The sequence below is a fragment of the Nilaparvata lugens genome, chromosome 6 (genome assembly GCF_014356525.2).
Source record: "Nilaparvata lugens isolate BPH chromosome 6, ASM1435652v1, whole genome shotgun sequence".
NCBI classification, from domain to species: domain Eukaryota; kingdom Metazoa; phylum Arthropoda; class Insecta; order Hemiptera; family Delphacidae; genus Nilaparvata; species Nilaparvata lugens.
In genome coordinates this window covers 48710373-48727794 of record NC_052509.1, presented here as the reverse complement: position 1 = coordinate 48727794, position 17422 = coordinate 48710373, and the positions used below count along the sequence as shown (strand labels likewise).

Here is a 17422-nt window from a genome sequence, read left to right as displayed (position 1 = left end):
TGACCTACTTTTGGCGAGCTGCTTATCATCAGCTGATTAGCGAGCATAAAGAACGTCTTCTGCACATGTGCAAATAATTAGCAGCGTAGAGTAAATCTACTGCGCATGCGCAGATAGTGAGCAAAAAAGTAGATTCTCCTCAGAAATAAGCTGTTTTACGAGGAGAATTGAGTATGTAAATTCTTTTTCGCCCCACTTGGATGTAATGAGCTGGTTTTCGTGCTTCATATGGAGGCCGAAAATGACTGTTTTCTGACCAGGCCGGTAAAATTTTTATGGCCCTAGGGCTGTAAAATAACCTTGAAGTCAGCTGATTCTGATTTGATGTGAACGTGTTAACAAAATAGTTTATGAAACGGAATCAGTTTATGATTCAAGAATAGAATCAGCTGACTTCAAGGTTATTTTACAGCCCTAGGGCCGTAAAAATTTTACTGGCCTGGTCAGAAAACAATCATTTTCAGCCTCCATATGACACACGAAAACCAGCTCATTACATCCAAGTGGGGCGAAAAAGAATTTACATACTCAATTCTCCTTGTAAAACAGCTTATTTCTGAGGAGAATCTACTTTTTCGCTTACTAACCATCTGCGCATGCACAGTAGATTTTCTTTACAATCGCTAATCATTCGCGCAGGCGCAGAAGAGTTTCTTTACGCTCGCTAATCAGCTCGACAAAAGTAGGTCAGATCTTAACCTAAAAAGTCGGTAATTGAATAATTGTACCTGTTCTGCACTATGCAGCCATGATGGATATCAGTGAAGACAAATTATTATTAACTCCGCCGATATAAGTAATTTAACAGGTTTTGGCAGTTGTAGAAAAAAAATTGTATCTAATTTGTGAGTAATGTGTCTTTATCGCTCTTGCAAAATTATCGCTGTGATTACTGTTTTGCGCGAGCGATAAAGTCACGCATTATGCTCTTAATACATAGCTATATTTCTACAACTGCGTGTAAAAAAAGAATTTACATACTCAATTCTCCTCATAAAACAGCTTATTTCTGAGGAGAATCTACTTTTTTGCTCACTATCTGCGCATGCGCAGTAGATTTACTCTACGCTGCTAATTATTTGCACATGCGCAGAAGACGTTCTTTATGCTCGCTAATCAGCTGATGATAAGCAGCTCGCCAAAAGTAGGTCAGATCAAAAAATAAAAAAAATTTTATGTAATTCCGCGTAATGCTTCTTTATTACTTTTGCAAAATTATCACGCTCCGCTTCGCGGCATGTGATAACTGTTTTGCGCGAGTGATAAGTCGCACATTACACTCTCAATACATAAATCGCTATTTTACGCACAGTTGTAGAAAAAATGGTTTTTACTTTCCTTACCTATGGTAATAGGGTATTACCTAAGGTAGTATTGCTTTCCGAAAAAAATTAAGGTACTCCAATTTCCAAATTTCTATACATTTCAAGGTCCCCTGAGTCCAAAAAAGGTGTTTTTGGGTATTGGTCTGTATGTGTGTGTGTATGAGTGTACACGATATCTCATCTCCCAATTAACGTAATGACTTGAAATTTTGAACTTAAGGTCCTTACAATATAAGGATAAAAAGTATAAACTCAACCTCCCACATAATTGAACATAATCTTTTAGGTTATATGAACAAATCAGAAAAAAATACTTGGACAATTTCCTGATATTCAGATTACCTTAGATTTGCTAGAGCTATGACCTTCCACTTTTGCTTTTGGAAGTGCTCAATAAACAATTATTCTTATATATATATGTATTGTTTATTTCTCTGTGTGGCGAAAAATAGCATTCACACCATGGGCAAAAATGTTTTTTCCGGCTCTCAATCTTTTCTTGAAAACCATTTCGAGCCGGAAAAGTCTCATTTTCGGCCCTAGGTGCGAAATATACTATTTCGCCCCACTTGATGAATGTAATGAGCTGGTTTTCGTGCTTCATATGGAGGCCGAAAATGACTGTTTTCTGACCAGGCCGGTAAAATTTTACGGCCCTAGGGCTGTAAAATAACCTTGAAGTCAGCTGATTCTGATTTGATGTGAACGTGTTAACAAAATAGTTTATGAAACGGAATCAGTTTATGATTCAAGAATAGAATCAGCTGACTTCAAGGTTATTTTACAGCCCTAGGGCCGTAAAAATTTTACTGGCCTGGTCAGAAAACAATCATTTTCAGCCTCCATATGACACACGAAAACCAGCTCATTACATCCAAGTGGGGCGAAAAAGAATTTACATACTCAATTCTCCTTGTAAAACAGCTTATTTCTGAGGAGAATCTACTTTTTCGCTTACTAACCATCTGCGCATGCACAGTAGATTTTCTTTACAATCGCTAATCATTCGCGCAGGCGCAGATGGTTAGCGAGCGAAAAAGTAGATTCTTATCAGAAATAAGCTGTTTTACGAGGAGAATTGAGTATGTAAATTCTTTTTCGCCCCACTTGCATGTAATGAGCTAGTTTTCATGCATCATATGGAGGCTGAAAATGATTGTTTTCTGACCAGGCCGGTAAAATTTTTACGGCCCTAGGGCTGTAAAATAACCTTGAAGTCAGCTGATTCTGATTTGATGTGGACGGGTTTACAAAATAGTTTATGAAATGGAATCAGTTTATGCTTCTAGAATAATTGAATAAAGTATTCTACAATAAGATACTATCATTTTATTTGGATGAATGAAATACAGATGAGATAAATAATTATAAACTATTCAAATTCAATTTTCAGAGTATAATAGAATTAACCTCAAACCTCATAGTGCTGTGTTTATCACGAAACCTGGTGGATAATTTTGGAACTACTTGGGCAATACCATGGTGCTGAACGTTTTAACAAATAGTTGATGAATCGGAATCAGTTTAATGCTTATAGAATTGGATTCTGCAATAATATACTATCATCTCATTTGGATGAATGAAATAGAGATAAGATTCATATTATAAACTATTCAAATTCAATTTTCAGAATAGGATAGAACTTCTAACCTAAACTTCCGAAGTCAAAGACAACAAGCATTGTAGACGTTGACATTCAGATTAGCCAAATTTCAAGTGTGCTAAAACAGCTGATACAAAAAACTTTTCATCATTTGTGTTTATTATTCAAAAATTAAAACATTTATAAGAATATCATCTTATTGTCATTTAAAAGAATAAAAAAGTATAAACTCAACCTCCCACATAATTGAACATAATCTTTTAGGTTATATGAACAAATCAGAAAAAAATACTTGGACAATTTCCTGATATTCAGATTACCTTAGATTTGCTAGAGCTATGACCTTCCACTTTTGCTTTTGGAAGTGCTCAATAAACAATTATTCTTATATATATATGTATTGTTTATTTCTCTGTGTGGCGAAAAATAGCATTCACACCATGGGCAAAAATGTTTTTTCCGGCTCTCAATCTTTTCTTGAAAACCATTTCGAGCCGGAAAAGTCTCATTTTCGGCCCTAGGTGCGAAATATATCATTTCGCCCCACTTGATGAATGTAATGAGCTGGTTTTCGTGCTTCATATGGAGGCCGAAAATGACTGTTTTCTGACCAGGCCGGTAAAATTTTTATGGCCCTAGGGCTGTAAAATAACCTTGAAGTCAGCTGATTCTGATTTGATGTGAACGTGTTAACAAAATAGTTTATGAAACGGAATCAGTTTATGATTCAAGAATAGAATCAGCTGACTTCAAGGTTATTTTACAGCCCTAGGGCCGTAAAACTTTTACCGGCCTGGTCAGAAAACAATCATTTTCAGCCTCCATATGACACACGAAAACCAGCTCATTACATCCAAGTGGGGCGAAAAAGAATTTACATACTCAATTCTCCTCGTAAAACAGCTTATTTCTGAGGAGAATCTACTTTTTCGCTTACTAACCATCTGCGCATGCACAGTAGATTTTCTTTACAATCGCTAATCATTCGCGCAGGCGCAGAAGAGTTTCTTTACGCTCGCTAATCAGCTCGACAAAAGTAGGTCAGATCTTAACCTAAAAAGTCGGTAATTGAATAATTGTACCTGTTCTGCACTATGCAGCCATGATGGATATCAGTGAAGACAAATTATTATTAACTCCGCCGATATAAGTAATTTAACAGGTTTTGGCAGTTGTAGAAAAAAAATTGTATCTAATTTGTGAGTAATGTGTCTTTATCGCTCTTGCAAAATTATTGCTGTGATTACTGTTTTGCGCGAGCGATAAAGTCACGCATTATGCTCTTAATACATAGCTATATTTCTACAACTGCGTGTAAAAAAAGAATTTACATACTCAATTCTCCTCGTAAAACAGCTTATTTCTGAGGAGAATCTACTTTTTTGCTCACTATCTGCGCATGCGCAGTAGATTTACTCTACGCTGCTAATTATTTGCACATGCGCAGAAGACGTTCTTTATGCTCGCTAATCAGCTGATGATAAGCAGCTCGCCAAAAGTAGGTCAGATCAAAAAATCAAAAATTTTGTATGTAATTCCCGCGTAATGCTTCTTTATTACTTTTGCAAAATTATCACGCTCCGCTTCGCGGCATGTGATAACTGTTTTGCGCGAGTGATAAGTCGCACATTACACTCTCAATACATAAATCGCTATTTTACGCGCAGTTGTAGAAAAAATGGTTTTTACTTTCCTTACCTATGGTAATAGGGTATTACCTAAGGTAGTATTGCTTTCCGAAAAAAATTAAGGTACTCCAATTTCCAAATTTCTATACATTTCAAGGTCCCCTGAGTCCAAAAAAGTTGTTTTTGGGTATTGGTCTGTATGTGTGTGTGTATGAGTGTACACGATATCTCATCTCCCAATTAACGTAATGACTTGAAATTTTGAACTTAAGGTCCTTACAATATAAGGATCCAACACGAAAAATTCCGATCAAATCCAATTCAAGTTGGCGGCTAAAATGTTGTCAAAAACAGGGTTTTTCGCGACTTTCTCGAAAACGGCTCCAACGATTTTGATCAAATTCATACCTTTAATAGTAATTGATAAGCTCTATCAACTTCCACAAGTCCCATACCTGTAAAAAATTCAGGAGCTCCGCCCTATCTATGCAAAGTTTGATTTTAGACTCCCAATTATCAGGCTTCAGATACAATTTGAACAAAAAATTTCAAGTGGAAAAGATTGAGCATGAGAATCTCTACAATTAATGTTTAGTAACATTTTCTTCTAAAATAGAAAATTAGCTCGAAATTTGAGAAAATGAGATTATTCAATTGCAAACTGATGGCAAGTGTTGATTCTATTAAATCATTCACTATGAAGAGATAGCAGACCTCGAGTGTCTTCAGAGTTATTGTCCTGTCACAAGCTGGCTCATTATCTTTGAATAGTAGACTTGAGATGCGCGTGAACACTAGCGTCAGCCGTCAGGTGATCAATTTTCATAACGGCAAGGAATGTTGTGTGAGTGCGCTACACCAGATTTTTATTAGTTTGAATGAGATAAACTTAGTTTTCCAGTAGATGCCAATATTCGTGTTTCATTTTCAGGATAAGAAACGAATCTATCAACCAAGCTGGCTCAGATCTTTGAATAGTAGACTTGAGATGTGCGTGAACACTAGCGTCATGTGATCAATTTTCATCGCAAGGAAAGTTGTGTGAGTGTGCCACACCAGATTTTTAAAATTGTTTTGTAGAATGACCTGAAGAGCCAAGAGAGAATTGAAAGGCAATTTAATTCGAATAATTCTAATATCGGAACTATGAAAGAAATAAAAATGTGGAAAGAACATTTTTTGTTCAAATAATATCTACTTTAATCCTTGAAAAATATACATATTGTTATTTTCTTACATGCGTCTTATAATCGAGCTTATTATTCCTATATGATATCACATAAAATGTAAATCTCGATCAGCTATTCACTACATATTTTATTGATGCACATGGTTCTCACAAAATGATCATTACATTATGCTATAACATATACACACTAAAAAAAATACAACATACTCAGCCACTCTTATTCCAATTATATTGAATGGTAATAACCAAAATAATAGTGATAACCGATGGTAATAACAATTAAACGGATCCGACAGAAAGAATTCTACATTGATGAATAGATAACAACAATGAAAATGATAATTGAATTGCAAATTTCAAGATAGAAGTTAATAAACCAGTTGAATCGAAAATATAATAATCACGCAGTATTTTGTCAAACAATAAATTCATCAAGACAAGCTGTCAGTTTTTAAAACAATTCATACTGTATTTAAAAATGTGTGGAAGATCACAAGTTGAAAAATACTTTTCTGTACCTAAATATGTACTAAGCAATTGTGTCAACATAATTGTCCTTAAATAAAAAATATATACTTTAAACATATAGTTTTTTTTTAAACCTGAGACATAATAGATATCATTTACAAACCAGTCGAGTTTTCAATTATATTGATTTGAGAAAATGCGTTCACGTACAATGAACAAAAATCTTAAAAATACCCATGTTATAAAGTAATTTTAAATTGATTACACAATAAAAAATAAAATCGATGCATTGAGGTACGTTTAAAACTAATAAGTAATTGTCTAATATTGTTGAGAATAAAATTTATTAGTTGATTAATTGCTGCGCTAATGAAAAAATTCATTCTAAACCGATTACTATAGCTTAATACAGTTATTCTTCAACCTAAGAACATTCAATGAACACTAAATAATAATTATACTGATGTTTGGTCAAAAATTACTAAAATGACAAAGGAAATATCAAAAACATGTAATTATAAATAGAGAACAATGTGAGATGCCCATGAAAATGATTGAATTAATAAAATATGATGTACAGTATCAGATGCAAACATTAAGTCTTTATTGATAATTATTATTATATTCATTGAAATAACCTATTACGGTAAGACAAGTTTCTATTTAAACAATATCGATTGCTAAAATCTTCCTCTTCATTGCATAACACTAGTATAAGGCAACGATTAGCCGATTTTTCAGTCTGAAGTATTTGAGAAAATATGTTTACTCTCATATAAACTGCACTCAAAGTTTGTGACTAAACAGTGCCAGCAGCACATTTCTGATAAACATTGAACTATTGAATTAATTGCTGTATAAGCCGGGAAAAAATAAAATTGTGCAGTATTCTCAACTAATTCCAAAATGCATCTCCAAATATCATGAACACATTAATTTTCAAATCATCAATGCCTAGGAGGACAAAATATGAAAAACAGAAAATCCTACTTTTACTAAGACGACGATCTAAAGGAATGTACAGTATTCAAGAATTTGAAGTTTAGCTAAGTTTGCCATTTTCAAGATTAGAATATTGTCTAGCCTAAGTGTAATGAAGTATAAATAAAAACTCAATATTCTAAAAGATTATTCATATAAATATTAAATGTTAAAATTGTTAATTATGTAGGCCCACTTAAATATTTCAGAGCATTTCATATTTGCTCATTCTACAAATTTGATACTTGATAGAATTTAACTTTTACAATATGGATTTGAATAATTACTTTCTGAACTGCATTTCTAAGACTTTCATTACTGTACTCAAATGAACTGGGGTTCAAAAAATCGAATACTTTTAATAGCATGAGAGTAAATTTTTGCAATGCTTCGGTAATTTTATAATAACTAATACTATTAATTATACTGTCTGAGTAATAAAACTCTTATGTGCTTACAAAATACTGCTATGATTTTCAACTATGTGCTACAGCTTTAGAAGATGAAATACATTACCGTACTTCAAGATTCAACAAAAAGGGGTTTCCGACATCCAAGCTATCGATAAATAATAGAAATTTTTGAAATCTATTTACAAAAATTCTCATAACATAAATCTGACAGATTTTCTTGACTAGAAGGACGACAACTCGATACTTATCGAACTAATGAAGAGTACAGATTTTTTCAGAGGGTGAGTAATCTTCTAAAATGTCAATTATTAACTCATCCGAGCAGACGAAAACATTACCACAACAATATCAGAGAATTTAGCTGCTGAAAGTTTATGCGTAATAGGTTTCTATAAAAAGTATAAAATGCTTTATTATACACAGTTAATAATGCAAAATGTATGCATTATTATTTATTTACTATTTGTGATAGACGTAAGCCGTAATCCTTTTTCCAGCATCTGCGCCTCCAAATCTTTATCTTCCTCTTGATACCTGTGCAAAAATACATTCATTAAAGATGTAAAAGACAAACAAAAAGCATAATTATTTCACTTTCCTTTCAATTTCATTTTTTGCAATTCAAAGTTATCACCAAAATAGTTATTATCATTTTGAAATGTATTTGTGTGTGTCGCGTATAAGCATAGTTTTGATGCGGCACTTGGGCCAGCCACTGAAGTAATGATTCACCTAATGTACCTAGAATACATGGTACAATACAATGTATTCTAGTTACATTGGTTTCACCGTACATTTTAGGCTGTACAGCAACGAAGACTATTGCTGCTACGTTAAAAAAATAGTGATATCAACGTTTAAGTTTCGTAAACCATTCGTTGCTGTACTGCCGAAAATGTACGGTGAAACGTTACGTTGGTGACTGGCCCAAGTGAAAATCAATAGATTATAAATACGAAAAGGAACTTGTTAAGAATAGTAAGGATATAAGGAAATGATCATAAATCTAAGGTTATATGATTTTTGACTGTGATTGAGGATACTTCAGAAATTCAGAGACTTTCATACCTAGATAAAATAGGAAATCCATGGAAAATTAGTACGAATACAGTCGGAACAAGTATACAGCCGGAACAATACAGGCTTTGAGGTGCGGATTAATTTAATGCCTATTTTGACTGCGAAAGCTGCTCGCATGAACCCATCGCATAAGTGGGAAACTCAGAACAATGGAAATTAATTAATAGATACATTAATATTATAGACGAATTGCATTTAGAATTTAAAACTTTAGAGCCTCGAACTTTGACTGAACCATCTATTTCAAGAACTGCCATCTGGTAAAGTGTTCCTATTCTACTTGACAATGATTCTATTCTATCATCAATAAAAATAGTCAACTAGAGTGTTCACTCATCAGATTGATTCAAATGAAAAATGATTAAATAATAGTGATTCGAGTAATGCAAATAAATAATATTATCATGCAGATTGAATTTAGAAAGAAGCAACTATTCAAATGATTTATTTGAGCTAAATAGCGAAAATGATCTATAGCATTTTGCAGGAAAATTGCTACGCTACCTACATTAACCATGCAAGTCAATAAAATTTTAGTGGTATCAGTATGCAACAATGAATTTCAGTAATATTATTATTCTTGTTGTTGTGTTAAGAAATAATAAATATTAAAATTTAGTCAATAATTCGTTAAGAAACCGATATCCACATCAATAATCTTTGATAAAAAGTCTATAGCTTTTGATACTTGGGATTGCCTTAGTATTTAATCTACCAATATTTTCACATCAGTGTTGTTTTGTTACATAAATTAATGAATGAATACTTTCCTATGAACGTTTGTTATATCTAAAATATTATTATATTATGATAATTTTAAAATGTACACTCATGTATGTGCTTACCTACTATAAATTATTGAGAGCGTGACATGCGTGTGACAAAGAAATGATAGTGAAAAAGGAAATTGTAGTGTAAAGGGTGGAAGCTTTTAAAGTAAGTTCTTGTGCTTGATAAGGAAAGTGGATGAAACAGACCTTAGCTACGTTGCAGCCCTTAAGGCTTACCAACTGTTCCAACCCAATTGAAAAACAACCATCAACGCATGAAGCACCAACCACAATTTTCAACAAAACAAACACAATAGAAAACTGAGGCTTTTCACAACAGAGAAATAGAAATTTATAATTAAGGTAGAGTGAGCAGTTTTGGTTGCTCACAATCTATGAAACCTATTAGTATTGTATTTATACTATGTTAATCAATGCTTGTAGATTTGAGAAGCATCGAGCAATAATAATGATCCCACAAGAAAAGTTGTATAACACTTTATGATATAGTTTAGTTTATGTTGTTTTGAAGTGAAAATTTGACTCATAATTTTAGAAAATGACTCGTAATTTTTCATAACCTTATTGTTTTGAAAAATTTGGGAGAGAGAAAATTCCGGACATAGCCTGTTGTCCTCTTCCAGTGGCTCTGTTAATGAATAAATAAATGAAATAGATAGATTAAATAGATATGATACATTATTTATAGAACCAACAATTCAAAGGTCATGCTCCATAAATGGTGCACATATGATTCAATCAACTGAGACCCACGTCCTAATCAACTAATCATTGATTAGTTCAAGTCAAGTGAATTATTAAGTAATTCTCTGTGATTTTTAAATAGGTGGCGCGCGGTGACAGTAACAGTGGATTTTTAAAGCCGAATTCGATTTAAATAAATACAGTTAAATGAATGGATAAGCCTCAATCTTACTTTAAAAGGTCAGAAACTAACCTGTGTCTAGCAAGATCCCTTCCCCCAATAATATAAAATGCTGATAGAATGTTTGTTAGGTTATTCATATACAAGTACACAAGTTCTGTTAATGGAATATCATTTTAGTTATAAAACCTTAATCACTAAAAGTCATAAAACCTAGGATTCCAACATTGTATATTTCCCAGCAAATAACAAACTTTAATTAGAATTAAAAAAAATAATAATTCAAATAAATATTTCCAATAAATTATTGAAAAGAATTCAAAATACGTAAGCCTATAGTGTGCATACTGATTACATTATATACATACCGTGCAACACCTATATAGATATTTATACACAAAAAAAAATTTTAATAACATTATTAATGAATAAATATTGAAATCCATATAAATTGGAATTGACAATACAAAAATTTGATCAGGGAACGAATTGTGGTGATGGATGACTCAATCAATGATAAATATGTCATGAAATATTACTATCAACACTTAAATCTAGATTTTATTTAAAACTAATATATATGATATATTATGAAATGAATGGGAAGATGAAAAAGTATTTGAAAGACAAATAATGATGGTATTTTATATTTCGGATATATAAGAATATAAGTACTATAAGTTTATATAAGTACTGTATAGAATAGAAGTGTTCTACATAATGAATAAAAAATCGTGATACTATGATTGATTTAAATAAAAACATTTTTCGAACATTTTACCTTGATAAATAACTTGATATCATTTATGTTTGTTTACACGAATAAATTATAGAAAGGAACAGATATGCGTTTGATACGCAACATTTTAGCCTGATATTAGCTCACATAAAACCCGATTAATATGATAAATCGTGTTGATGAGTAAGAAAGAAGGGTGAATTCACATTATGTCGCCTTAATTATTCGGTTCAAGTTCATGCGAAATTGAAAATTTCCGTCAAATTATAAAAGTAGCGTTTTAGTAGCAATCAAGTAGCGTTTGTATAGAGACAATGGCTACTAATGCAGAACAAACAAATCTCGAATTTACCAAATTATAGATAATAGATTACCCAGATCTATGGAGATATATTTCACCCTCAAACCCTCGAATTTATGATATAGCTTAATCCAAATACACAATACATGTCTATCACAAGATTATTGTTTTTCTTTGTTCAATTTCTTCATAGAGTAAAACTAATTAATAAATGCTTTTAATGTTTTTTTTAGAATGCTTTCAATCTGATCAATTTCTCAATAAATGATAGATACTTAAGAATTCAGAATGGAATTGACTAAAAAGTTCTAATAGAACCTAATAAGTAATAATCACAGTTCTGCAAAGGGAAAAACCAAAGACAAACTCTTTATTATTTTTTATATCTAAACCCATGCACAATTAAAGCTAATGAGGGTTAAATCCAGAAAAACTCCCATTTATGAAATATTCAGTTGAAAAAGTATTCAAATTTCTATAACAGTTGAAGTTCATTGTTGCATGCAAGAATGAACACAGTAGCTTGAATAAAGATAGAACTAGTTAGTAAATAGCTATAAGAAAGTGCTGGCCATTTACTCAGCTTATCAAGTGGAAATCGAAACACAGCATATCATATTGAGAAGCAGTTATATGAATTGTACCCAAACATATATCAATCAATGCCCAAGAGAGAATAATGAATTTATGATTTCAATATTAAGATGAATTTGAATTAATACTGTATTTTTGTTTGCAAAGACGAAATTCCCAACGTTCCAACTCTTGTCAAGAGATGAATTCTAGCGTTTCCCAAACTCATATAAATACACTTCCCCAACCAGTTTCAAATTATTATTATATTTGCCCCCAAAACCACCCAATAGATACCTAGATTATGAATTCAATCATGACACCAATTACAATCATTAGCACCCAAATATTTAAATATAAACAATGAAAATAAAATGTAAAAAATAGAGTTGGTAAATAATGGGAAAGTGAAAAACAAATATCAGAAAAAATATTTTAGAACAATTTTTGGATTTAATACCCATTCAGCCAAGAACTCTCTTGAGTATTGAAAGAAGTTATACCTACTAAAAATCAATCAATCTTATTCAATGTTTTAAGAAATAGATAAAATATATTATGATCGAGTTGTTTTTAGTTTGTTGAAGAAGGTTGGAATGTAAGATGGATTATGATATGCGATTTTTCTATGTGTTGTATTCGGTGAGTATAGAAGTACACAACTCATCTCCATACCACATAAGCCTAGTTCTTATTCTTGTTAGAGGAGTTCGACACGGATTTATGCATGGAAGATGAAGATTTACGTTTAGTTGGATGAACGTTTTTACAATGCAAGTGAGTGACTCATCCAATCATGCAACAACACACAATGATCGAACACCGTTTTAGATTCAGAAGTCATGCTCAAGACTGTTGGGTAAGGCTAAGGACCACAACGTGGGAAAGGAGCCAGGCTAAGAGAAGGCTAAGGATCAAACTAGAGAGGGAAACGCCAACCGACAAACAAGAGATAGAGGAGTGAGAGAGAGGGAGAGAAAGAGACCTGTGACGTTCTTCCTCCAGCAGGGCAAGCAACTCATCCCTACGCTGCACTATTTGAAGCATTTCTTGCAGAATTTGCGCCTCTTTTGCCATTTCTTCTGCTGTTTTTTCGCCATCTGCAAAAGATAAGTCATTTAGTTTAAATTCAATGACTCATTGAATTCAACAACTATAATGATAAAAACAATAATTCAAGAATTGAACAAGTTCCATCGAATTAAATGAGGAACGTAGAAATTTCACTGTAGTGAATAGAATAGAATAGAATAGTTTTATATCTTCAAGTATACAAAATATACCATTGTAAACATCAGATATAAATTGAATGAAGATCTAAACTAATCACAATTCCAAAATTCTATTCCCAAATTATACAAATATTGCTTTTAGGTTCATTGTCAATAGCAAACATAAAATGAATATTTAGAAATGGTAACTCACTATTTCTAAATACGTGGGATTAATATTTATGAATATTCATGAAATAATTATGGATCAACTCTATCCAAGAGCAGGCACGGCCCTAGGGACTTTGCCGCCCTGGGCGAGATCGGCAACTGCCGCCCCCCCGCAAGTATCCCGTCTTTAATTGTTAATCCCGGGTTCCACCCCTCCTTGAGCGATCGCCTAACGCCGGTTACACATTGGGCGGTTTCTGCCGGGGCGGTAATTTCGCCGTCGCCGCCGTTCGAGCAGTAGTCTATGAACTTGAATGGAAGCTTACACACTGGGCGGCAGAAACGCCGCGCGGCTATATTGCCGTTGGCGGCAGCTGTGCAGCCGTCCACTGCCACTGCGGCTGGCGGTGTTTTGCTGCTCTTGTCTACGCAGTGGCGTACGTGACCAAATGGGCGTTAACACATTTGGCGGTTGTCTACCGTCACCGCTGATCAGTCGTCTTTCCCAGTTGCTCCAAGTCAGAGGTCTTTGAAAATCAGCCTTATAATTTGTGTCTTGTTGTAAAGTTTGTAAGTTGTTTATAACATTTATTTATTGTTTTAAGTGTTTGTGGTTGACGAGTGTGAGAAAATGAGTAAGTTAATAGACAATGAGTTGTTAATATCATTTGTAGAACAGAGGCCAGTTTTGTGGGACAAAACCCTCGACATATTCAAGGATCGAGATGCAACAAGGAATGCGTGGAAGGAAGTGTGTATGGAGATTAGGGGGGATTTTGAAACTCTGGATGACAAGAAAAAAACTGTAATATGTTTTATATCGCTGTCGATTTAATAAAAACGTTCATTTCAATGAATCCAAGCAAGGCGATTTCTCTGCTGTCTTCTTTTCCTTCGACGGCACAACAAAAGTGGTAAAAGTTGTTGCCTTTCCATTTTAAGTTAAACACTTAATAATATATACTTTTGGAAAATGTGCAAAATACAATTATTAACTGAACACTCATGAAACAGTGAAGTCACAACACATTTGCGATGAAGAACTACAACAATTATTTTGGCTACTGATCATACGATCATACTGATCATATTTTGCCGCTCGATGTTTGGCGGTATTTTTTCCGCTGAATGTGTAAGCTTGACTTTTTTTCTAGGCTGCGACGGCAGTTTCGCCGCCGCGGCAGAAACCGCCCAGTGTGTAACCAGCGTTACTATTGTGTCTCCGCTGTGATGCGACACCACAGAGTCTCAGTAAACTCTAAAAAATTATGTTTAACACTAGTTATTGACATTTAAACAAATATTTGACAATTATAAATATTGGGGAACAGTAAAGTCCAGTCAATATAGACATAAAATGGGGGTTTGCTTGCAATTTATATCGTAGTTCTGATTTTCTAATATTTTATTTGGATACATGAGAGAGGTTCAGAACCAAATTCTTCATGTAAAATTCCCTTGTGCTAATACAGAGTGGCCCAAAAAGTTCGTATTTTAGGTTCATTTTCCAGTTTTCAGCTATTTCCGGCAAAATCAGTGATCGGACAGAAAAATTTGCTCTTGCCTTTTTTAAGATCATAAAATTCTGAATGAAATGAGATCATTCGGAACTCTCTATCACCAATGAGTACTGAGCTATGATTTTTCAAATATGAGTGATATTTTAAGGAAAAAAATCAATTTTGATCATATTTAGTATTTGATCAACAATATATCCCGATTACAATCTAGATGTAAAATTCAAAATCCCTCTGGGCATTTTTAGCTTCAACCATCATCACCATCTATATTGTCCTCACAGTGATATTTCGCACAATGATATAAGCTCATGAGATCATGTTCTATGAGAATCAACCGTTAGTTGCACTTCATTTCAGTATTTCCTAGTGGAGAGGCGCGCGAGGACACGATCAAGGATCGCTTAAGGATCAAGCTATCAAAATGAAAAAGTTTTCTTTTTTCAATCATTACTTTCTGAGACATGAGCGCCTAAAGTTTAAAATTTTGGGACAGAACATTTCAAATTCGGTACGAGATGAATCCATAAAATTCAAAGGATAAATTCTTCATGGTATTTTTGATTTAATAAAACAAAAATTTTCTGAAAATGTCAATTTTTGAGAAAGTTTTTCAATTTACTAAAAATGACCAAAAATAGTGTTGAGTTTTTTTTGTAAATTGAATAACTTTTTCAAAAATTGATATTTTCAGAAAATGTTTCAAAATTTTCTTGTTTTATTCAATCAACAATACCATGAAGAATTTATCTCTTACCGAATTTGAAATGTCCTGTCCCAAAAATTTAAACTTTAGGCGTTCATATCTCAAAAAGTAATGATTGGAAGAGAATGTTTTCCTAAGAAAACTTTTTCATTTTGATATATACCGGTACAAATCGAAAAACTTTGAAAAATATCACCAGTACAAGAAAGTTTATTTTTAGCCTTTGCACAGCCTTAAGACGTACACTGCAACATAGTACGTATTAGGCCTACTTAACTTGCTAAGTAATTAGAACTACAATTTCTACAAGTTTGTTTAACACACCTGTTTAATTAAGTAGAACTCGTCTGACCTTTGCAATTCCTTCACCAATTCTTCAAGATCTGGGGACTGAACTATTTTATGTTCGCTAGACCACTCAGACGTTCCTGGGACATTGTTGATCTTGGAAAAGTCTTCATTAGCTCGAGGTTGAAAAACTTCTTATATAATTTTACCATTCACATTTGAAATTATGAATTTATTATTTGAAAGCCTACTAACCACTGGTTTCTCCTCTAATCGCCTTCTCGATTTGAACACCTTGGGTCTCCAATTCTCTCTGCTTCACTTCTACTTCTTCAAGCTGCCTTTGGATTTCTTGAGCCATCCGTAACCTATAAATACATTTTTAGAATTATGATCAATATTATATAAACAACAGGAATCGGTTCTTAGGAAACAAAAGGAAACAAGTAAATCAAGATATGCCAAGAAGAAATTATTTATAAATAAATGAATAATTGATCTTATACTATTATTGACTTATTTGAAATTCAACAACATATTTGATAAGTATTCAATAATTAAAATTAAATGAATACGATAGAATAGAATGACTTTTTATTTGATGACATGGCGAGTGAATACTTGTTGATATTGGAATTGTTGTGCATTAACTACAGATAAACTAACTGGTTGAAAAAATGTATTCTTTAAAGCGGATTCCCACATAGTATTAGATTCAGTGACCAGTACAGTGAGGATATAATTCCCATAGGTTCTTCTGGGAATATTCATACTCTCTCAGCCCGAGTGGGAATAAAATACCTGTCACTGAATCTGATATGTGGGAATCCGCCTTGAAGAATAAATGGGAATAAATCCCACTCAGCTCAGTTGAAAAAGAATGAATAGTCCAATTAGAGGTCATACAGGAAACTACAACTAAGGTATCTATAGACTTGCAGTTTTTAAATTATAAAAAAACGAGTCGAAGTGATCATCAACTATCTACAATCTATAATAATTATCACAAGGGGAACTCTACCACTGTAAATACATTTCTAATTTTACAATAAAAAAATGAGTCAAATACAGTGATCGACTGATCTATAATATCCACATCCACATATTTGTAGTTTTCTAATTCCAATAATGAATAAAATACAGTGATTATCAACTGGCCATCTATTACCTTACACTCTACAAGAATTTCATTCACGTTGACTTTCAAGTACAACTAAACAACATGGCTGACGATGTAAACATTTTATTCTTAACGGTTCAGTAACGAGAAAAAGCTCTATCTCCATAAGGATCCTGCAATTTCAATCTTTCAAGTTTACTAATTCCAATAATGAATCAAATACAGTGGTGTTAATGAACTGGCCATCTACCGTATTACCTTAAAAACTTCAAGAATTTCATTCACTTTGATCTTCAAGTACAACTTAACATCATAACTGACGATGTAAACATTTTATTGTAAATGGTGTAGTCACGAGAAAAAGTTCTATTTTCATAAGGATCCTGCCATTTCAAGCTTTATTTCGTGTCTGGACCATTAGTAGTCTATTCGGATGATTTTTGTGGTATGATT

The 17422-nt window shown here is 33.0% G+C and overlaps 1 protein-coding gene across 1 annotated transcript in view; it reads right to left on the bottom strand.

Moving 5' to 3' along the window:
• Positions 1–5731: 5731 nt before the first annotated feature.
• Positions 5732–17422, bottom strand: part of LOC111047126 (F-actin-monooxygenase Mical) — a 118065-nt gene continuing 106374 nt past the window's right edge. The window contains exons 28-31 of the mRNA XM_039431476.1: positions 16101–16217; positions 15834–15841; positions 12942–13056; positions 5732–8141 (exon numbers count right to left, since the gene is read on the bottom strand). Of these exons, the coding sequence (XP_039287410.1) occupies positions 8060–8141; positions 12942–13056; positions 15834–15841; positions 16101–16217 (322 nt within the window). The 3' untranslated portion in view covers positions 5732–8059. The remainder of the gene's footprint in view (positions 8142–12941; positions 13057–15833; positions 15842–16100; positions 16218–17422) is intronic.